Raw genomic sequence first — 24,848 nt, 5'->3', positions numbered from 1 at the left:
AACACTCTTGTGTGATCCTCTCTTCCCTACGATGCAACTTGCTACGCGATAGAATGCATACGACACCGTCATTTTTCGTAATTTAATTGACGTATACTTTATAGATGGTAAATAAACAATAATAATATTATAATGTAATGTACTACTACAAATAATACACTCAGACGAACAATCAAACGTTCATCGCGCCGGGAAAATCTCAAACGCACTGCGCTGTTTACACTCGCCCTATATTATTTGTAATTATTTGCATCGTTGGGGCGACGGAATCACACGAGGCGGTTTCACATGCCTTTTTCCGAAATATTTGATAGAATTGGGTCTCATCATCACAATCATACTGTACCTAGTGAACTACCTCTCATAGTTTCGTGATACGCGGTCTTTAATGCCAACCATAATGATGCTAAAAGAGAGAAAAATTAGCGGAGGTTATAATTATTTACAATGGTTCTATCGTGTCGTAACTGTCGTGTGTCGTAAGTAACTCCGTAACTTCAGAAAAAGAAAAAAAAATCTCCGGAAATACAACATCTGGGTTGCAACTCGCTGACGAGGACTTGGGATTTTCAAAGAAATCCCCACATTTTTTTGGGTGTTTTTTTTTCTTGATAATTCGTTCCCTTCAGACTGTGCAACGTCTTGGTTTCTTCCCGGATCTCCCAGCAAAACCCCACCCACATGCATCCACACTTCATTAACGTTCCGATAGACATTCTTGACGAGTCACCACGAATTCCAATTAGCAAGTGACTGAAAGAGTGATGTGACAGTGACCAGAAAAAAAAATAGACGGATATTTAGTTCTCGACAACTAGAGACGGATCGAAATCGGGTACTCATGCATCGAAATCCAGAGATAGGGAAAAAATTTAGGCAAAAAAAATTCTCTCAGCTCCCAATTTGCAAGGTTTTCGGATGTTCATCTGATTCGTGTGTAAGGATCAATTCATTTCCCCCACTTTAATTACCGAGCGAATTTTTTTTTTAGAAGAAGAAGAATTTTTAGAAGACCTCGAAAAAATTGTTTGCGATTTTTTTCGGACAAATTGCAATTGTACAACAGCGACCTAGTTTTTTTTTCAATTCAACTAATCGGTTGTCGTCACCAACCTAAAAACAGATTTTTTCTACGAGTTTTTTTTTCTCGGTTGACGTCAAGAAGGTGAACTTCACCCGAATGCTCTCTTTATTTTCGCTCATCCTCCGCCGATTCCTTCGGATTTCTCCCAAAAGTAGCCCCCTTGTTTCTGGAAACATCGCCTTTTTTTGCGGTCGTTCACATGATTAATTTCCTAATGCGACGGGGGTCGTCGCAGCCTCCGCCCGATTAGGCGGTGTTTTCAGCGAGCGAGCGAGCGCGGGACACAGTGACACGTCGTTCGTTACTTACCCAACGGGACCGTTTCTGTATGGTGAATGAAACCAGTTCTGGAATGCGCATTGTTCCTAGTACATTATGTGCTATGAACGTATGTAACTGGTTCAGAGGGATCTCTACTCTGCTGGAGGACGACACGTTGGTTGAAACGGTAACGCGACTGCCGCCCTTAACCCCATGGCCGTCCCCCGGCCGTCCCGCCACCAATGTACTGTAATTCGTCGTTGATTAATTCGCATTAACACAACCGCATTCTTTCACCTCCTGACCTTTTAGATTCTTCCACACCCAATCCTTAACGAATATTTATTCACTCAGCTACTGTAATCGAACAGAATCGGAAGCTAATCACTTGAATAGATCTGATCTTTTGTTTTCCGAGCCCGATTGTATCCAACAAATCGTAACATCCTCGATTTATTCGCCACTCCTAAGTCGTAAATTCATTATTCATGAAATTTTTAAGGTGAATTAACTAAGTAATTAGTTAAGTTAATTTTTATGGTAATTTCTCCACAAATGTTATTTGTCTTTTGGTTTGGCATCACTGAATTCTTTGACGATTTTTGCCGATATCTGAGTGTTGCATGAATTACCGTAATGATTTCTATCTCGAATATTTCTTTCTGGAATACTAATTCCACATTTTTTAATAATGCACCTTAGCCTGAGAGTAGCTCCCGTGCGATTTTCTACCATTCTTTTCCTCCTCCTGAAGTTTCTGGACGAGATTTTATTTCTTTTTATCCACTGTTTGTTTTCTATCCCTCTGGTTTTGAATAAGCGGAGAAAATGTTCGATCGATGTTATTATATTCATGCAAAAATAATGGCGTTTTTTTTTAAATTTAAACTCTCAAAAAAAAAGTCCAGCATCATGTGACACGTAACTTGAAAGAGCATTTCTTTCTCTACGAGAAAGTTTTATTGGTTTTCTAATGTTTTTTCAATTTTTGTCAATTTTTATATCAATACAATATTTGTTACAGATACTTTAAAAAACAGGTTTGATATGAAAAAACTTTCGAGGACTAAAAAGGAACAATGTAAAATATCTCGTGAAATTTAGTAATTAATTTTCGTTCAGATATGCTTAGTGAGGTAAAAGTGGTTTAATATTAATTAAAATTAAACTATTCAATAATATAGTTCAAAAATAGAACATGGAAATTAAAATTGATTAAATAAATGGAAATAACAATAAAATAAAATATAGTGTTCGTTAATAACAAAATATCGTTTTATTACATGTAGAAGAAATGAAGAGATCTTCTTCGAATAAGATAGAACAAACGCTTGCTAAATTCCGATTCAGTGGATTGTGGCACCTTTCGTGATGACGCGAATGCAGGGAAAAATGCAATGAAGTTTCTTTTTCTCTTCCGTTTACCTTCAAATCCACAAAATCACCAGTTGATTTCACTTTACTTTCCAACGTAGACATGCTATGGATGAGCTCCGAGCATTGAGCTTTTCATTGAGCACTGGCTATTTTCTGGTTTTGTTCTATGAGGAAAAATTCCTCGTAAAGACTCGCACTTGCAAACCAAAATATTGGCGGTGGCAATCGGGGTGACGAGAGGTTCCGGCGGCGTGAATAAGTGCGATTCACATATTGTCACAACGCATCATAAATGCATGCTAACTCGCATGTGCAGAGGCCACCACCAACCCATTCACCGACTATTTTTCCGACCTTCCGCTGCCGCTTCGCGCATTGCTTTCGCTTCTCGGCCATCATCTGCAAAACCTTGCATATTTCCTGTTCTCGGGAGACGGTAGAACTCCTAAGTGGAGGTCACATAAAAAACTAATTCCTATTTTGTTTTTGTCTAGTTTCAGTAGCTTACAACGAAGTAATCGCTTGCCTAAGAGTATGAAATCCTCAGTCCCGTGTGTAACTCTCGTACAACTATGCGTATCGCAGTTCTCAGATCTCCAGACCATCACTAGCTCCGCTCTCACTCCAGAGGTGCACTACTGGACCGGGTCGATTTAAAGGCAGCATACCACGAATCTGAGGTGTGTTGATTTCAAGGTGTACTCCTATGATTCCGTCCATTTCTTCCTAATTGCCGTAAAAAACGGCCCGGAAGATGCGGAACCGCACAAGGCTGGCGCGCTCCACTCGAACTTGTTGCAGAAAGTAGCGCGCTGGAACGCTCGATGCCGTATCTGCCGGGCCGTTTTCTACGGCAATTAGGAAGAAATGGACGGAATCACTCTTCTCTCAGCAATCTACGATCCCGTATACGAATACTTCACCTGAAATCCGTACCACCTCAGATTCGTGGTGTGATGCCTTAGACCAGACTATATTTTCCCGTGGGCAGGAATAGCGCAGTTGGTAAAAGGTTCCGCTACGACTACACGGTGGGTGGATGGTTCGAAACCGTACTACAGCCAATCAGGCCATTCCTCCTACCGCGATCGATAACTCGGTGCCAAAAGTTTCGCGAGAATAAGATGTATAAATATAATATAAATATATAAAGTAAAGTATAAAAATATCTATAAAATAAATAAATGAATAATAATAAATAAAATGTAAGATATATACAAGTATAAAAACAAATGAAATAAATAATAAAACATATAAATTGGCTAACCCTCTCAAGTCATTGTGTGGACTAGACACGTGTTCGTAAACCTCAGACGATTCTGAATTAAAGTCAGGCGCGTAGGTGGATCCCAAGCGGATTAATTAACGCTACATATTTAACCTCAACTTTATTTTACGCGCCCTAGTGACTTCCGGGGACTAATCGATGCATCAATTCACGCCGATTTTTATTTTTCAAAACAAGTCGGACCCGTTCAATTGGTCAACCAATTCACTTACCCGGAAGAGCCGACAGGCATAATAGTTGGTCCTGGGCAGTTTCGAGTCACTATCATGCAGCCGCAGTGGTGTGATCTGCGCTGCGTTACACTTACGTCGTTTACGCTACGCTACTCTACTGAAATTTACATTACTAACAGTTTTAGGTGAGCGCGTTCGAGTTCATCGCATCCATCTATTCGATATTTTCTGTTCCTATATTTCTGTTTTTTTTTTTAAATATACATTTTTATATTTATGTTTTTGTTTCTATTTTTTTATATTTTCTGTCATTTCTCATGATTTTATGTGTATAGAATTTTTTTTTGCACACAGCTTCACTAATTTCTCATTTTTTCGAAGAATAAGAAGTCATAGAGGGTCACGGCTTACGCTTTGTGTGGATCGATGATGGGACAAGAACTCCATCGATGATGGCTCTTGAAATAGGGCTAAGGATCGCGGATCGAGAATTAAGGACCCATTCGCGTTCATCCAATCTCACATTACGATAATGGACATACTATACATACTTTAGGCTAAGCGTACTGTATGCGGTACCAGAACACCATTTTTTACCACCCATGCCCACTCTTCCTTTTATTTTTATATGTTATGTTTTTTTTAATATTTTTTTCCTATTTTCCTTTATATATACATCCATATTATTCATATATATATATATATTTATTTATATTTATATTTATATTTTTCTCTAGTAGGATACGATTGAAACGAAACCATCGGTGAAAAAAAACCTTTTTCCAAAAAAAAAAACCAAACTTTTTTCCAATCGTAGCATTGGGTCCCATAGGATTTCGTTGCTGTGCTGACACGAACTCGGTGCAACTCGTCACTTCGCTGTAGGACCTAACCGTTCGTTGCGGGAATATTTCTACTGCTAAAACGAATAAAAACGTGTTTCCGTTGTGTGATGCGTGTTTGTCCACGGTTGGCTTCTCCTTGGATAGCGATCGTATCCAACCAGGACACATTTTTCCGCTTGAGTATGTTTATCCTTCTGGAAAAATTTCGGATTGGATTTGGTTTCTGAAAACTACGGGAGTTATCAGGCAAGAAATATAAGAAGAAATATTTTTAAAAATGCAAAAGTAAAAGCGACAAGACATATTTTTCTGTTGGAGCGTATTTATTCAACTGAAGAAATTTTATAGGACATAGGCTGCGATCTGCGACACTTATGAGACAAGAAACAAGAAATACAAAGGAAAATATTTCTAAAAAAATTGCAGAAATGAAAGCGAAATCTTATAAAGTACTTATCTCCCTCGTCATCGAGTCATATTCATGTATCATCGAGAATTTTTCTGTGAATCGATGGGATTTTCTGCAAACACTTAACATAACCAGTTCCCCCTTTCCTTCAAATAGGAAGTTCTATTCGATGAAAAATCCAGAAACTACGCGTTTCGCATGACTGCGTGCACAAGTTATGCGATTGAGATTGGGGAGTTTTCTGGTTCCCGGCCGTTTGTGGAGGATTCCACGAGATTCCCATGCGATAATATTTGCATCTCTCGTAGAAGTATGTGGTTCTGCACTTATTCCGTGGATTTTTTGAAAAAAAAAAAATGTTGTTCTAGCTTGTTCCTCCCTCCAAAAAAACTTGTTTACGTCCCATTTATGCATTTTATTATTGTATTACTGCATTACTGCATAATATATATTATTGCATTATACTATTGTTATTATATTGTTTTCATATTTATTTTTATTGCATTTTATTATAATAATATTATTATTGCATTTTATTCACTTTTTTTCAAAAAAAATCTATGTTATTTTCGAGTCGTTTCCCGTGAATTTATTCCACTTCCTGAAATTAGCTGATGTAGATTTAAAGCCACTTCCGTTAGATATTCAGATTTACTTAGAAATTACGTAGTACGATTGTCTGGTTGTTCCTCAGATTTTTTTAGCTTTATTTTAAAATAAATATTAAAAATGGACATATTTCTAAAAAAAACCATGGAATTACTTCGTCTTATCGATGAAGCTTGAACTGTTCCAGGTAGTACGTTCACGAATGAACAAACTTCTAAAGAAAAGACGTCATCGATTATAAAAAAAATAGGGTGTCCTTGATCGATTGTCCTTGATTTGAAGAAAAAAAAACAAAAATGACTTATTTTGGCTTGAAAAGACGAATGTTCTTCAATAAACTTCGAATAAAATTGTGACAACTCTCCAGAAAATGTAAAAAAGGAGATTTAAAACCAATTCGAAATCGTATTGTTGAACGGTAATTTTTATTTTCTCTGCAAAAACCGCTACCGTTCTCCATTGCTTCCTGCTTTTCAGGATGTGTAATCAGTGATCTAGGGAAAACTGAAGGAACAGAAGGGGTTCTTTTCTTTCTTTCTTTCTTTCTTTCTTTCTTTCTTCCTTTCTTTCCTTCTTTCTTTCTTTCTTTCTCTCTCTTTTCCCTCTCTCTATCTCTCTTTCTTCTCTCTTTTTCTTCTCTCCCTCTTCCTGACGAGAATTTTCCCAGTGTTCTCGGAGATCTACACTCAAAACTCAAAAGAGTCAAACTTAATCAGCGAGATGCACTTTCGGTCAAAACGGGTTGAAGAGGAAAGAGAGCGTATCTCCAAGATGAGAAGCGGCGTGACGCGTTGCGGCGGACGCGTCGCGTCCTCCAGGTTGTACATGTTTGGCAGCGACTGTGGTAGTTTCCGGCGTCGCAGCTGTATAACGCAGTTATCACGCAATATAAGAAACACCCACGCGGCCAAGTGAAAATCTCCGCAAGTTTTCCGGGAATTTCTTTTCACATCCGTCATCGATCATTTTCTTGACATCCCTTTAACCAAGCAACGCAAAGAAAATCCTCGAAGAAAACATCGCTTTCAACAACCTTCGGTTTTTTTCCCCCAACGAAAGTTTAGTGTTACAGTCTGTGACAAGTTGACAGTGTAAACGAGTGTGGTGGGCGGGCGTTTGTTGATGGATTTGAAAAAAAGCAGGTTTCCGGAAACTGGCTGTTCGTTGCACAAAGGTCGCCACCTAGTGCAAACATTCGCACTCGTTTACATTCACGTTCGATGTTTCCATGTGTGCTTTTTTCTCAACGACTAAACGAATGACGTGACGTGAGAAGTGGCACTGAGAGCTCGGGTATGTAGTTCATTCGGGTGCTGCTGCTGCTTCAAAACTCTTTCGTGTCTACAGTACCTGCTCGGAGATACAGTATTTTTGTATCTGTGATTTTTTTGTGTATTTCAGTGTAAAATTCCATGAAAATATGTATGTGGATGAGATTTCCTCCGGAAGATATGATTAGATCGCTTAAAAATTCAAAATAAATGAAAAAATTTAGAATAATAGTAACCTTTCACCAAAATGTTCATTATGTTGTGAATAGAGGATGAAGCACTCGTATGATATTGTTTACAAACAATGTGTTAATGCGTAAACACGTAAACGCGCGTGATTACGATTTTGCTCATGGTCTGTTTCCCTTCCATGCCAAAAAGAGTTTTCCAGAAATTCGTCACAGCACAATTTCCTTTACTTTTCCTATCTTCTCTTTTCCTTCCAGGCGGAAAAATCTTCTTTTTTTTCGTAATTTTTCCCAGAAAAAATTCTCTAATTTCCATCCAGGTTTACGCATAAATTTGCACCTGCGATTCGCACCATATGATTTCTTACACAAACAAGGAGTTATCTCATCCAAAACTCTTGCTTTTCCCTCTTTTTTTTAACTCTTCAAGGTTTTTTTTTACTGATTTCCAATTTTTTTTTCTTGAATATTGGACCGAGTACTGGCACAGTTGTACTATACAGGATTCATTTCCCATTAGGGTTCAACAAATCCAATGTTTGCACTTCCTAGACTCCTTCAACAAGGAGTTTTTTCACGTGAAACTCTCGCTTTCCTCATTTTTTTATCTTTAAGCTCTTCAAATTTTCTGACATCTTTCCACTTCAACCTTCACCCACCTCCCACCTTTTTTTTCACTTTCTAACCTTCTTAAATCAACTGTTATACGTGAATTTGGGTCTCCTGAAGGGTCCAGGGGATAGGAACAGATGGATTTTGCTCTCATCTTTTCCCGCCCGACGAGTTTTGCAGTTCGGAGTCCATATCCAATAAAATGTTTTTCCAGTGGAATAAATGCGCTGCAGCGGAAAAATGTACCTTGGTTCGGCACATTGCTATCCAGTAAAAAGTTGTCCGAGGACAACTGCACCACACAGCAGAAATGCATTTTTATTCGTTTTAGCAGTGGAAATGTTTCTGCAGCAAACGGTTAGTTCCTGCAGCGAAGTGTTGTTGCACCGAAAGAAAACCAATTAATGTAATATATAAAATATAAATAATATAGTAATAATATAAATATAAAAAATATAGTATAGGACGATTGGAAAAAGAAATCATCGATGATTCCGTTTTCATGATAGCCGTTGTCCTAGAGACAAATAAGTAATGGAAAATGTAGTTAGAGGGGGGGAGCACTCAACCGCGTTCTTATTTCCGGAAGCTCTATCTTCCTTTTTTTCTTTTAGTACCTTAAGTTTATATCTCATAGATCTTTTAGGACTAATGCTTGGGTCACCGAGGGCCCCGTCTAATTTACTTCCAGAGATAAAATCGGGGTCAAGTGCCTTCCTCCAGCTATATTTTCCATTTCTTGTACATTTTTCCCAATAAATATTGGATACAGGATCCAAAAAATAATTGAGTGATAAAATGATACAAATGAACATTTGAGCTAGATTAGCAATAAGATATAAGATCAAACAGAAAGATAAGAAACAACGAGAGCTTCCTCGTGGATTTTTTCGGAACCGTACAAGTAAGAAGCAATTCTGAGAAGTTTGAGAAGGGCACCCGGGAAAAAAACCCAGCAAAGTTCTTCAGTGGATTGAGAGAAATTTTATCCGCTTACCTCTTTTTTACCTCCATAATTCATTCGGATTATTGGCGCAAATGCATTTCCTTACATTTGCACAAAGAGTCCACAAAAAATGGTGGCGGTAGTTCGCTCCTACTCAGCACTGACATCTGTGTTTGAACACATTGATTTAGCACATTATTCCATTCATTTTTTGGACTTTTCTCTTCAATAAAAATAAAATCAATGTGGATAAAAATCTATGTTTACATTTACTGCGAAGTGTTTTCCAGGAATAAAACATGTCTTGGAAAATTTTATTTTCAAAAATTTCGTCTGTATAAAGCAGCTTAGTCCAGAAAAACGTTCAGAGGATAACATCAATTGCAATCAGAACGGGACGACATTTTTTTGCAGCATGAAAATCGCTAATGTTAAAAACTTAACGACGGGGAAATTTATCCATTCAGGAACTCACTCGACTGGAAAGCTCTTTTCATCCAGCTTTTCGGATAGACGTTAATCCATCTTACCTCTACCTGTGTCGGTTTTTTCTCGGTTTTTGGCTTCGTTCTCTGCTTAATAGTGGCGGGAAAATTTTTTGAATGACATGAGGCGAGCTAATGTTTCCATCAGAACTAGATCAAAGCAAGCATAAAATAAACATAAACAACTAGCATATAGTTCAGAAATAAAAAAAATTAATAAGTAAATCCGTAGGGTATATGAGTAAGAAATTGATCTTATATTTCTATTTTCATATTTATTACAATACCTTTTTATTATATTTCTGTCATTATATCTATTATTTCTTTTGTTATTTTATACTTTAATTTTTTTTTGCATTTTACATTTGGTTTAATAGCATTTTCTCTCTAAAAATTCTAAATCCTTGAATTGCTCCAAACCGAGTTTTAAAGAAAGCAAACAGTCTTGGAACAATTCGATACTGTAACATCATTCTGTTGTATCAGCATTTTTAGACGATCTAGAAATTGAATCAAATTATTATTATATTATTAAAAATTAAATTATTATTATCATATTAAAAAATAAATAATTCACAAAAAAAAACTAAAAATTGAGATTTTTGATATTTGAAGATTTTTGAAATTGAGTCAAATCATTGAGGTGTATTGAAAAAAACAAATATTTCACTGAAAAAAGACAAAAACAATGAATGAACCACAAAGTAAATGTTTTCTATGTCCAGCACACCGAAAAAAAAATCTCGGAATTTTTATCGAACTAGGTAGCTTCTTAGCTAAGAATAGGAAGGATTATTCTATCAAGGAAAATTAAAAGCAACACAAATTAGTCTAAAATAATTCTAAAAAATAGAATAAAACACTGAAAAAAAATAAATCCTAAATAATATTTAATAAAATAAAGTTATTTGATCAATTGAAAACTGTAAAAATGTGAAATGTAAAAATGTTGTAAAAATTTCAAGGTAATTAAGTAATAATTCAAACAAAATAATCCGAAAATGAACTTCATATTCTTTCGGAACTTCTCACTGACGCCAACTCGTTTAGTTAGTACTACTTCTTCAGTTTCGGTCGGATCAATCAACGATTGATCGCTGAAAAGCCCCTCTTACAGTAATCCTTCAGGAGAAGTTGCCGTGGATTGTGCCGCGGTGACTTTTTTTGACACGATTAACAATTCAATCTGTATTCACGTAGCGTGCGTGCATTCACTTCACACATTCGATTACGCACTTAATTAATTATGAATTCGATCGACCCTCAGACTCAATGAGTTCCGATGCGTTAGGTCCTTAAAATACTTTATCGTTTTATTTAGTTAAAGAATTCCCCAACTATCTATTTTTACTTAGGTTTTCCTATAATAATTGTAACTTATGGAACGATAAAATATTCCAGTTAAATAATAACATAATCTAACAAATATAATTACCAATAGAAAAGAATTTAAACCTTTTTATTAACTTTCAATGTGTCACCTTCGCCAATTTCTCGAGGACAATGGAAAACTCGAATCCATATATGATTTAGGATACCAAAATCTTCTAAATAACTTTCAAAACCGAATATAACTGAATATTTTGGACATTTTGTCGAATTTTGAGAAATTAGCGCAAATCCTGAGAGCACCGTTTCCTTCCACTGAGATACTATGTCCCCGAGGTGTACCAGTAACAGGAGGCATGGAGCTGATTAAGGAAAGCTGGGGAAAATTGATTTGTTTTCAGGCCACACAGAAAACTAAATGCTTGTACCTTCCAAAAAATTTAGACTATTAAGAAAAAAATAAAATGAAAAAAGTAGTAGAAAAAATAAAAATATGAAATAAAAAACTGAAGAAAATTGTTCTTGTAAATTTTTTCGTCAAAACTTTATTCTGGAAATATATTTGTAGTTTAAGCGGTTTAATTGCTTTCGAATGGTAGTTTTCAAGATTTTAATTTTAATTTCAATTTTGACCACTCTCAATTTCCCTCGATCCCGACGGTTCGAGACGGAATAGATCATCGAAGAGGAATTTTGTGACAGTTGAGTTAGTAGTTGTGTTATAGTCTCGCTGTTTTACATATTAAGGAATCAGTCATAGAATTCAAATGCGATTTCATTCGAGTTATTGTCACCTCATTTCCATTTAATGTGAATGTGAATGGGAATGATTCAGCTCCTCTTTTTCATTAGAAAAAAAAAACGAATGGAAAAAATGGTGGAACAATTTTTTCCACTGAAATAAAAAAAAATAAATAAATGAAAATAGATAAAATAAATAAAACTAGAACTAAAACTAAAATAAATAAACTTTTCCACTATAATATACATATATGAGAGATCAGCCCGTATCGAGTTAAAGGCGAATTACCCCCCGAATCTGTGGTGGTACGGATTTCGGGTGGAATATTCGTATATGGGATCGTAGATTATGGAGAGAGGTGTGATTTCGTCCATTTCTTCCTAATTGTCGTTAAAAAAAAACGCCCCGGAAGATGCGGCGCGTGCACAAGGTTGGCGCGCTCCAATCGAACTCCTTGTGGAAAATAGACCGGACCGCTAAAAGCCGTATCTTCCGGGCCGTTTTCTACGGGAATTACGAAGAAATGGATGGAATCACCCACCTCTCCATAATCTACGATCCCGTATACAAATACTCCACCTGAAATCCATACCACCTCAGATTCGTGGAGTGATGCCTTAAAGTTCGTTACCCAACCGCTGCTGATCGTTATCCTACTGTAGCATTTTGGGTTTGGGATAAGGATTTCACGTAGGGATTTCTCACCTTCTTTACCAGGATAGCGACCTGCCAATCCATCTCCACAGTAAGCTAAAAAGATCTAAAACTTTCCTGTATAATGTATATGTGTGTAGATTTAAAAAAATAAGACAAATAAATAGTAAAAAGTATGAAAATGACATTAAAAAATTGAAATCAAATTAAATTGTCCTTATAAAAAAAACTGAGTCAAACTTTTGTGGAATTTTATTTAGCCTTATTCTTCCTTGTTTTTTTTTTTCTTCCTATATGCCACACTTGTAGAAGTTATCAAAAAGAAATAAATAAATAAGCAAACAAATACTTCATTACAGTCTACTAACCATTGATCTTACCTCGTATACAATTATGGATGTTTTCATGTAAACAAACCAATAAATAAATATACGTCTACATTCCTCATGTCAATTCTTCAAGTAATCTTATATAAAGTAATCTAAAGTAATGTAATGTGTGATTTAAAGTAATTCTGATATTACTATATGAAAATTATTAAAATCCCAAGCAGTGATCGGAAAATCCTGGCCTCGGCCTCACTTTACACTCGCGGTGGACACTTTTTTTTTTACGAAACGCGCAAGTCGGAGGAGGATGATGATGGATTTGCATCCATGATCAATGTGCAATGGAAAATAAGCCCTGTTACAACCTAGTACGGTATTTATTTATTTATTTATTTATTTATTTATTTATTTATGGATAGTCGGTGTAGAGCTGTAACCAATAATTTAAGTAAATAAGAATGAGTCCTTTAAAATGTAGATAAAAATGGAAGACTAAGAGCTCAATAAATGAACAAATAAAATCAAAAATAATGAATAATAACAATAATAAAATAATAATAATAATTATTACTATAAATAGTGACAATAACAAAATAGTAATAAAAATAATAAATAATAACACTAAAAAATAAGTAGATAATAAATAATAATAAATGAAAATAAAAATACATCTATAATAAATAACGAATAATGGTAATAATAAATAATGAATCGATAACAAAAACAATAAATAATAATATAAAAATAAGTAAATCTTTCACAGACCCTTTCCAAAACTTTTCACGATGAGCACTTTTTAGTTGGCTCTTCTCCTGCTGCCATTGATATTCACTTTTGTTTTTCAATGTTTACATGTATTTCACTATTTCACGTAAATAAGGATTATAAATATTGTTTGAATAAATAATATTATCAATAATATTGCAATGTTTACATTTCTCCGCTTGCGATTGTGATTCAAGGCAGCGGAATTCGTTTAGGAGCGGCACGTTTAAATTAATATTCCTCTTCAGAAAATAATAATTTAAATATGTAAATAAGATAGATAATATGGCAGTAAATAAATAGTATAGAAAGCGAAAATTAAGGAATTAATAGCGAAAATAAAAATAATAATATAAATGGTAAAATTTAAAGAATAAATGACGAAAATAAAAATAATAATATACGAAAATAATAAAATAATAATAAATAATAATACTATACGAAAATATGATAATAATATACGAAATTAAATATAAAATAAGATAAAATAATACTCTTTTCTCCTTAGTTTTATCCCTCTGCACAAGATATTTACATAGCTGCTAGAATGCATTAACATTAATGGATGTTGGATGACACGGCCATGCGCCCGTCCGTCTGCTCCTCTTATCCACATAACTCGGACATGATTATGCTTCAAGGATGAGAATGCTAAGGATATGCGCTGCTCGTACACAGCTATACACGAAGCTTATTTCTATCCACTTTTTTCTCCTGGAAATTTCACCTCATTTCTTTCCTTATTTCTATTTCTCCTCCTTGGATTCCATCAAAAATGTTCATTCTTCTCATTCTTGGATGCAAACGGATTTCTAACTAATTGGAATGCGCCTGCAGGGTTTTGTGGATGTCTGAGTGCTTGTCTTTTTTTCTAACGCGTAGATTTATTCCTCAGTTATAGACCCAACCGAGGGTCAAGCATGACGATGGACGAAGAACCCCTCAAAAACAACCGTCAGACCCAACACATAGAGGCAGGACCTCCGAATCCATGGTGGACCAAATTTTTTGTGGAGAGAAGAAATTTTAGAGCTCCACCAAAAGGATGAGCAAATTACAATTTACATAATTCTTTTTTTTTTGAATTTAATAACATTTAATAACATTTCTCTGCATTCCTTTTCTTCTCTTTTATTTTCCTTACTCGCACCTCTTTTTCTTCTCTCTTTCTTTACCCCTTCTATGTCCACTGTTAGGAAAGTCGCTGAGTACACTTGTCCCTGATCCTACTGTACACTATTTATTGTATATTTATGCATTTATATGTATTATATTTATATAATATCTTATTATATGTTATATATTATACATCGCTGTGCAGTATGTATTGTATATTATATATTTATATTATCTACCTAAGTGTATTTTGTTTTACCATCAGACCGCTCTTAATCAAATGCCAGAGGATTATTCTCTGCAATGAATATATGTTCCTTGAATCTTCGGGAAATCCTCGGTCCGACGGGCAAATTCACGTTTTATATTGTATCTTAGTATCTATTTTATATCGTGGTACGATAGCACTTTTGAAAAAATGAGGCGAGAAAGTTTTTTCATCTTTATCCTCTAAAGGATCAGTTCTGGACGCCGGGAACTTGAACAACTGGCAATGTTGTCCGAAATCGTACTCTCATCCCTCCCTCTTCATGGAATGAACCCGTCCTCCCATTGAATCGAGCCGATGCTCGAGGTGATCTCATAATCAGTGAAGCGGAAGATTTCTCCGAATAGGAGGAGACCTTTGACGTATTAATTAGATAATTAATTATGTAACCGTGGGAATTTTGCGTGGGTAGGATCAGACGCCGACAATTTTCTTCCACGATTCAACAGTTCCTCCGCCCCTCTTTCTTTTATCCTTTCCTTTTCTTCCTTTCTTTTGGTCTCTCTGGCCTTCACTTCTGTTCTGGCAGCTCTCATTTTTCTTCGAGTTGTTCTAAAGCAAAAATAATAAACGGAAATTTTTCAGAATATTTTTCATAGGGTCATCCTACCATAAGTAATGGCGTTTTTTTTAAATTTAAACAACAAAAAAAACCAGAAATAGAGTTAAGCATTTTTTGAGAAGAAAAAAAAAAGAGTTTGTGGTTTTTTGAGGAAAAAAGAGTTTTGCATTATGTAACGAGTTATTTGAAGGAACATTTCTTCCTTTTCACGATAGTATTTTTGATTTTTTTTATGCTGATTTAACTTTTGTTAATTTTAAGAACAAAGAAGAGAAAACTACTAAGCTAAAAAAGTAGTAAGTGAACGAATTTGAAGTAAGTAGTACTAATTAAAAAGTAAGTACTAAGTAAAGTACTTTCTGAATAAGTTGAAGTTGATTAGAAATAACCCATTAATAGCTATTATCAAACTCTCAACAAAATACAAATCTATATGGATTCCTGCCTGGATTCTGACAATTGGACAGTTTCAATGGTGAAAATAGTACATATGGTATAGCTATGCACAGCTATGAAATGAAGAATTTTATTACAGTCAGAAGAAAATTTTAAAACACGTGTGTACGATTCTGTGAACATTGACGGGTTTCTGTTAAATTTATCGCAAAATGTTCCGCATTAAAAATTTTATGATGTAATACGTAGGAGCAGTTGTACGACACGACTGAGAAATTTTTTGAGAAATTCGTTACGGCTAACTTTCCCCAGAACAATTCAGCAAATTCAGGAATTAGGCTGTAATTGTTGAGGATTTTGTTGGGAAGTTAGAACTAGGTTCACTTAACTTTCTATAGGCGGCTTCTCTTCAAGGCATCACCCCACGAATCTGAGATGGTACGGATTTCAGGTGGAGAATTCGTATACGGCATAGTAGATTACGGAGAGAGGGGTGATCCCGTCCATTTCTTCCTTGCCGTAAAAAACTATCCGGAAGATACGGCTTCGAGCGTTCCGGGGCGCTGCTTTCTACAACGAGTTCGATTAGAGCGCGCCAGCCTTGTGCACGCGGCACATCTTCCGGCCGTTTTTTACGGGAATTAGGAAGAAATGGACGGAATCACCCTCCTCTCCATAATCTACTATCTCATATGCGAATACTCCACCTGAAATCCGTACCACCTCAGATTCGCGGGGTGATGCCTTTAAACGAATATGGCACATCGTTATGACATCTCTGTTGATATGATTAAGTTGAGAACAAGAAAAATTTAACGATGTCGTTTACGTCATTCACAGCTGAAAAAAAATATCCAAAGATTCAAAGACAGTCGAACATGGGCAATTGTGTATTAGGGTCAAGGAGCATCTAGACGGACTCGCAAAATCAAAAACCTTCACCCCACTTGGAGCACACCGTAGAATATGTCATCCAAACTCCGAAGTAGAGGTAGAAGTTCGTATATTATCCTACGAGTCCGAAATCACAGCACGCAGAACGCTAGAGAGCAGAACGCAGAACGCTTCTGATCTACGGGGCGGGCCGTGAGGTCCCTATATAAAAACCCTTGTGACTCGTAGTTGTGGTACGTGGTGGTCTGCTGAGTTAACAAGTCTATCTAATGAGGTAAGTACTAGCCTATGTGTTGCTGTTTGAGTTTGCTTACCGTTTGGGTGCTTTCTGTAGGGTGATGAGGCGCTTGAGGGGATAGGTCACTAATGGCTTTGAGTTTTCCAGGCTCTGACGAAGGCGATATCGCCGAAACGTTAGCCGCTGTTTAATAAAGATCGATACCAATCTTGGCTACAGCTCAAGGAAATCAGTTAAAAAAATATCCAATTTCAAAGTTGTTTTTGAGGGGTCCAAGGAACATTTGCGAAATAATCAGAGCCGTTATCGGCCGTTATTAAAGGCATCATACCACGGAACTGACGATGTTGGGATGGAACAGCACAGAATTCCGGTTCTAGATTACAAATAGGAAGGTGACTCCGCTCAACTCCACCCAAATTGTCCAGAAAAATGGCGTGAGAAACGGCTTCGTCAACAATTTTTCCCGATGAACGCTAGAATGCGCCACCCCTGTGCGCGCGCCGCGTCCACAAGCGAGCGGTCGAAAACCAATTAGGTCTCCTTGTTGACCCATTCAAGTAAAACCAATGAACGGATGCTAAGGGGACCGGAACATGTGCAAGCGTGGCTCGTTCTGACGTGCTTCGTTGGAAGTATGGCGGTTCCCACGGCGTTTTTCAGGATAATTAGAGAGGATTAGAGTAGACCACGCTCACACTCGTAATCTACAACCCAAATTTATATATTGACCCTAACAGAGACCTTAACCTTGTCCATTTCCTGATATACTCCCTTTAACAGCTAACGTTTCAGCGTTGTGATCATCGTCAGGGCATGGAAAACCAAAATCATTTGCATTCACCACCATTTTTATTTTATTTGTTCCACATATTATATATTATATTATATATTTATATTTATATTATACATCTTCAATTTTTTCACAGTGTACTTCTATTGATTTATATTTATTTATTCATGCCTCCAAATTATCTCATTATTATGCGGAAATCATTCAGACGCTTATCAGTTACTGAATGAACTAGCTCCGAGCTTACTTTATGATCCTGAAATTAGTCGGAGGAAAGGAAGATAGGAAAATCAAAGTTTTCCTATGATCTTCACAAAAAAAAAACGATTTGCATTTTCTCTATTTTTCACGAGAACTACTTGATTTCACTGATGTAAAACGAACATTGCAGAGGGCAAAATGGATGGAAAATGGAGAGAAAGTGGAAAAATGGAAAAAAATGGAAAATGAGATGGAAAAATCAAAATTCCCCGTGGTCTTCACAAACTACGATGTCTGTTTTCTTCTTTTTTTCACGAGAACTGCTTGATCTCAGCGATGTAAAGCGAGCATTGCAGAGGTCAGAAGCGGAGGTCAGCCGAGACTCGATCCTTGTGCTCGTCGACCGTCTAACCCCGACGGCGGGTGAACAACATTTCACGCTGATAAGCGGACAAAAAGCCGCGGGCTCTCTTAATCCTCCTGGGCATACCACAAGAAGCCGATGGGATACGGTATTCTCGAGACGAACTGGTTTTCTTCGAGCCGAGACGGATCTATCAACCTCCATCCATTATTTCTATTACCGCATTAATAGAGAATAATTCGATTAGATCATTTTATTTGGCTTCGCTTGGATCTTATCGGAATGCGTAGTTCTGATTCGCAGTATTTTGAGGAGGCGTATGATCGAATAGTTCGAATTCTCACCGGATCGAATCGAATCGGATCGAATGAGCGAGCAGCTCGAATGTTTGAAACTTCAATTTATTTACATTTATTTGTTTGTTGAATGCTCGAATGTTCGAAAATTCAATTTATTCATTCAGTTATTTTATTTATTTATTTGTTTTAATTCACTCGATTGCTCCACAAGTTTAGTATATTGGTATCTATAACCACTCGAAATTTTTTGGACAAATAATAAAATAAAAAAATAAAATTAAATAAATAAAAAATAAAAAATAAAAATAAATAAAAAAAAATAACGAAACGGAAAACAAAATTGAAAAAAAAGCTAAAAGTAGAAGTTATAAAAAAAAGTAAAAATTAAACTTATTCTTTTTGGTCAGAATAAAATCCCGTTACTTCAATGTAATTTGCTGAGTGCCCTAAAGAGATTGATCCTTATTGATTAGATCCTAGGAATTGGACAGATTATAATGAAAAATATATCCTAAAAGAAAACCACTTTGTGACTTCTCGTCTCTCCGCACCAAATCACCTCCAGAAACAAAAATAACTCCAGAAAATTCTTTATTTATGGAAGAAAGGATTCATCCGAGCGTATGCGTTTGCGGCAGCATAAACAAGAGGTGAATTCGGTCCGAAAACAGCTGTGTGTTTACACTTGTGACCCTTAGTCATTAGTTGTCGCGAGTTCTGCGTGTAGTGGTCGTCTAAATAGTCTGTTGGTCTCGGTTGGAAATTACACCGGAACGCTGTCTATTTAGTGAAAGTTTTCTTTTTCAAAAAATAATAAAAGAATAGAATAGAATTGTTTCAAAAAATAACGCTGAATAGCAGTAAATGTAAATATAGTATTAGAATTAAGTAAATGTATTAAATATATAAATAAATTCATAAATATTAAATGAAGTATTAATATTATTATTAGTATAATTATTGAATAAATATGTTAGATATATAAATAGACATAAAAATATTAAATAAATATGTTAGATATGTGAGAAAATGTATAAGTACTAAATGTATAAATATTATTATTAGTTAAATGAATTTACTAAATAAAAAAATTAATATATAAATATTAAACATAGTACTAAAAATAACATAATATTAACTAATTTTTGAATATGAAACGAATATTTGAACAGAATTGAACGATGAATAGTACTACTTTTTTTACTAATTTTTTTTTACTTTATTTTTTTTTACTAATGGACTAATTTTATTTTATTTACTTTTTACTTTATTTTTTTCTCACTATTTTTAATAATTATTTTTCTACTAAAGTGCTAATTTTATGACCTGAGGGAGCGGAAGAGATATGACCGTAATGTGATGTTTACTTTATTTTTTTACCAATGGACTAATTTTACTATTTTATTTTCTTACTAATTATTTTTTACTAGAGTGCTAATTTTATGACCTGAGGGAATGGAAGAGATAGAACCGTAATGTTATGCGCCGCTGGACCAGGTGGTCCGCGACTGGATCCGCGAGGCGGGGGTGAGGAGGTCATCGGGGGGCCGGCGTACGTGTATCGATTCGCGTGCAGCTGATGCAGCTGCAGGCGAGTAGCTGCAGCAGCAGCAGCATCCATGAGTTCCCGACGAGAGTTCACACTCTTCCCGAACCATACATATAATCACCTACCTCATTTCTCGATCGATGAATTCCGCATCGATTACCGCAGCCGCCGCCGCCGCCGCTGCCGTCACCTCTGCCGAGGCGGATGACTGCCGTCGGTCGGTCGGTCGACGATGCGTTGTGCTTGTCGAGGAGGCGCTGAGTTCATTATTCGCCGAGGCCATAGGGCCCAGCCACGGGCCCGCACTCTTTCCCTTTTGTCCACGAGAGTGCTTCTTCATCTTCTTCTCACTTCAGCCACTCACTGCCCTCTCGCCGGCACTCGATTAGCCCTCTTATGGAATTGTCGCCGTATAAGTGTATGTGTATGTGTGTGTACTCACCGGAGTTTTTTCTTCTTCTCGCTTCCGGTTCTTAGTGTGGGTTTTCTTCTGGAGAATCCACTAGTTGCGAATGTGGTTCTGCTTAATGCTCCTCGATTCCCTCGCATCGCTTGAACTTCAGGGACGTGGGTGAATGCTTATCAGGTACATCTCCGATTTCCGATATTTTTAATCGTTCTTCTTCTTTTTTGCCAGTATTTCCTTCCTCTTTTTTCTGTATTCTCTTGTTATAATTGGTCTTAACTTCCTAAATTGTTAATTTTTCCAATTCCATTTCCCTATATTATTCCATTCTCATACTTTTTTACTTTCTAAATGATGAATATTCCTTCTTGATTTTTAAATAGTGAGCCATCCATCCACTTTCCATTTCTAATAGTTATTCTTGGTAGTTAGTGTTTCTAGTAGTTAGTAGACTTCTACTTTTTCATATATTTTATCTACTCCTTGATTTCATACGTGCACCAATCAATCTAGAATTGTAAATTGGACAATATTGAGGGAAAAGTGTAGTTAGGGAGGGAGAGACTCAACGTGAACGCTCTTATTTCTGGAAACTTCCTTTCGACCTATCTTCCTCTTTTTTTTCTCTTAATAGCCTTAGCTTACACGATACACACATGTGCCTCACAGATCCTCTTAAGACTAATGCTTAAGTCTTAGTGTCTGAGTAGTTATTAACTTCCATAAATAAGAGTGGGGTTAAGTGCTTCCCCTTGCCCTCAACTACACTTTTCCCCAATATCGACCACCCATTTTATCCGATGCTCTTTGTTTCTGTTTTTTTTTCATCCTTCTTCTTATGGATTCATATGTAGTCATCAGTTCGAGTCGAGTAATGTGATATGTTGTGCATTTACGGTCACTTTAGCCATGATGCGGAATTTTCCACTTTCACCAAGTAAATTCACACCAAATACTACAATTTTCATTGATGAGTAGAAGTCTACAGCTCTATTTTCTTCTGCATTTGAAGGTTTCGTGTTCTCTTAGTGAGAATTTTGGAATTTCCATCCGTCGGATCCGTTCCGTTCCATGTTTTACATTAGCACATTTCTGTTCAGCGCTTATGCGCTTGACGATTGTTGATGAGATGAAAATATTTGCATAGCATTACGATGACAAGGTCATTCCGCATATACTTTCTCGCCGCATTCCTACTTCCTTTCCAAATAGCTGGCTGGCGTTTGTGGTCTCGGACGGGATTTTTTCCCGTATAACTGCGTTAGCCGCGTTTTCATCGTTCGTTTTCATTTCCGTACACCTGCGCAGCCATGGTGATGGTGAGCTCTGAGCTATGAGAATGATGTTAAGCTTTCATTGTTCTTCTGTTTCGTAAATATTACAGATGCTCAAGTTTCACATATTGAAAAGCAACGTTCAACAAGATCATGTTACATGCTTGCTTTACGTTTATCGTGAACTTAAAACGAAAATAATGAAGGGAAATTACATTCAATTACCATCCAACGGCAATTTCCTTTCAGAGTTTTTATATTTTTTTCCTTCCTGTGTTGCTGTTAATGTTAATATGTTTTTGCTTGATATTCTTACTTTGAAACGCTACGTTCGAAGGAATTTTCTATTCGTTCTTCGTTTTTTTTTTCTCAATAACTAATGTGTTCGAGACGCGTAGTTTGTTATCACATATGGTATCACAACTAAAATAAGGAACAGTCTGTACAATTCGAGAAAACGATCACGATCAAGAGCATCAGCTCGATCAGTTCCCCCGACTAAGCACCACCTTACATCTGTACAAGAGAGGTAGTAAATTTTATCATTCGTACGGATTTGAAGAGTAGTTTTGTCGGCTGAATTTGTCAGTTTGGCGCTCCCATACATATATTTTCTGGGATTATCGGGAGTTCCCGCTGCGATCCTTGCAAACTGCGTCGCGAACCCTACTTACTTATTCGAAAGAGCCCAACATCGAAAATCTCTTTCAGCGCTATTGTTACGATTGTACAGGAACTCTTTTCTGACGAGGTCATCGATGTTGCACTTTTTTTTCCTCTGCAACTGTATTCGACATCTCTTATGAGGTCTAATTTAGATACAGAATAGAGCTCTTTTTTTAAATCATTTTATCAAAGTTTTATCATTCTTTCTTTATCTTTTATTATCTTATTATCTATTTATCTTTTATTCTTTCTTTATTTATCATAAAATGTTAAGTAAGTAATAAGTATCCCAACATTTTCTCAGGTAAGGGATATGCGCGAGGTCCTTTCTGAGAGAAAATAGTTGTATAAAAGGAGGAATTTGAGGTATTTTCTCTTTGAGAGCACCAATCTTGTGATATAGTCGAGTTAAAACGACATGATACATGTGCATTTGCGTAGGGAACTGCGCTTGAAGCGTTGCGGTACAGCGTAGCGGTTGCGATCAAGCTGGGACCATCGCGAACTGCAGTGATGTGTGATGCTAGCAGCTTACAGAGCAGCGGTGGATTTGTCATAATGTTGCCAATAAGCATTTAAGGCATTGCAGTGCTTAGCACGGTAAGGATTTCTTAGATCATAGCCTATTTTTTCCTTTATCTTGTGCTTCCTCCTTTAATTTCCCTCCATTCACTTTCTTTGAAAAACCCCTTTCACGCGTTCTTTTCCCTTTTTACGCCCTACGCAACCTTTTTTTTTTTGGAGTAACTACAAGATCCATGTGCATTTTTCACTTCTGACAATTCTTAGAATCAGCTTTCAAACGGGCTGCGCTTACTGTCTTGTACAGTCATCACTTATTGCTTCCATTTACGTCATCGACACCCACTCATCGCCCAGAATTCGAGCAATGTCGAACTTCATGGAATTAATTAGCAATATGTTTAGATCATCGAACAGATTGCTGCACCACGTTTTGTTAACGAGCGATGAAACTGGCGTTACCGTTCAACCGGTAGCAGCGAGAGAATGGTTTTTGTAGTTCACGTCACGCTACGACATGATCATAACCGGCTCGGTAAAGTGAAGTCGCCGGCCGAGACCTACGGCAAAGAATGGGAACGTCGCCCGGGTATCGATATAATTTCGAATAGAGACGAAAATACGTGACGCCCTACAGTCTTCGATAAAGTAAAGTCATACTTTCTTGCGTTACGTCAATCCGCTTGGGATGCGCCATCGCGTTCACTTAAGTTCAGAATCGTTTGAGGTTTACTAACGTGTAACTGGCTTATACAGTGACTTGCGGTGGCTAGCCGATGTGTCAAGTCAGTGCTTTTATCCTCCCAGCTGAGTCTGGTACCAATTTATCGACCCCGGAGGGATGAAAGGCTTGTTTAGCCCTAGGGCGGATTCGAACCTCCGATCGATCGTGCTGTATCAGCGGAACCTCTAACCGACTGCGCCGCACCCGCTCTACAGCCTTCGATGGTGTGTAAAATCAATTAAGAAGTCATAATTTCGCTGAGTATCTGGTAAGGTATGTATGGATTGTTTGCCCATTCCATAGCTTCTCGTCGAATGATTGATGTGCTCCAATCACACTATGAGTTATCGGCGCTGTCATTTCCCAGCTGTTCGCATCTCGTCGTCGCTTATTCGATCAACAACCCGTGCTGACCTCGACTTTGTGGTTTGAGGGTTCTATTCGCGAGTATTTTTCCGTGCACAGAGTTCCACTAGTTGTTGAACACTTGTTGCTTTCCAAATGATTTCCGATCGAGGTCTATTATTGTCGGCTTATGACTTAATGCATCCTTAATCACTGGGTCCCAGAATCTCGCAAGTGAACGCTGCTATGTTTTTAGTGTAGTTCAGTTAGTTTGTTTTCTAGTTCAGTAAGAACTTTGGTCGCGAATCGCTCGGCATCGCCCCAAGTCTCCTCACTTGTCGATTATCAATCTGAAGCAAGCAACACCTAAAATCGTTAAGTTAGAATTCTTTTTATAATAATATATTATAATAATAGGTTAGTGTAATATTTTCTTCTGGATTTTTTTTTTCAGTTATTAATTTTAATGTTAAAGATCGGTATAAGACCTTTTCATTTTTGAGTATTTTGTGTTACTAATAGTGTCTAACGTTTCGGCGTTGTCGCTTTCGTTAGAGCCTGGATAGTCGGAACCTCTGTAAAATATCCTCTTAAATCCTATATCCGGAAAAATATTACATAAATAAAAAATAATAAATATTACAACGCATTACATCCGAAACCAAGAACAAAAAGAGGCAAAATCGTTGTGCTTTCCGATCCCTCGGTGTTTTTGAGGGCCAGTTTTTTTTGGATTCCTTCTTCCGAGGTTTCGCTGGTTTCGTTTATCTTTCCCATGACTAACAACGTGTGGTATTTGCGTGTGTGTTTGCCGTCAGAATTGCTTACTTGTGACCACTATGAATCATAGACGCCCTCCTACCT

The 24,848-nt window shown here is 36.7% G+C and overlaps 2 protein-coding genes across 2 annotated transcripts; one reads left to right on the top strand and one right to left on the bottom strand.

Annotated features, from left to right (window-relative positions):
• Window positions 1-18,037: 18,037 nt before the first annotated feature.
• RB195_000300 (uncharacterized protein) lies at window positions 18,038-18,437 on the top strand (the record flags this gene model as incomplete). The annotated part of the gene is made up of 2 exons (XM_064196550.1): window positions 18,038-18,127; window positions 18,192-18,437. The coding sequence occupies 2 exons, from the start codon at window positions 18,038-18,040 to the stop codon at window positions 18,435-18,437; spliced, it is 336 nt and encodes a 111-aa protein (XP_064052431.1).
• Window positions 18,438-19,924: 1,487 nt separating this feature from the next.
• Window positions 19,925-20,330, bottom strand: RB195_000299 (uncharacterized protein; the record flags this gene model as incomplete). Its single annotated transcript, XM_064196549.1, has 2 exons — window positions 19,925-20,143; window positions 20,208-20,330. 2 exons carry the CDS (start codon window positions 20,328-20,330, stop codon window positions 19,925-19,927), a joined length of 342 nt encoding a protein of 113 aa, XP_064052430.1.
• Window positions 20,331-24,848: the final 4,518 nt, after the last annotated feature.

Source organism: Necator americanus, chromosome IV, assembly GCF_031761385.1.
Source record: "Necator americanus strain Aroian chromosome IV, whole genome shotgun sequence".
Classification (NCBI taxonomy): Eukaryota; Metazoa; Nematoda; class Chromadorea; order Rhabditida; family Ancylostomatidae; genus Necator; species Necator americanus.
Note: the sequence above shows the minus strand (reverse complement) of the source record. Positions and strands in the feature narration are given on the sequence as shown.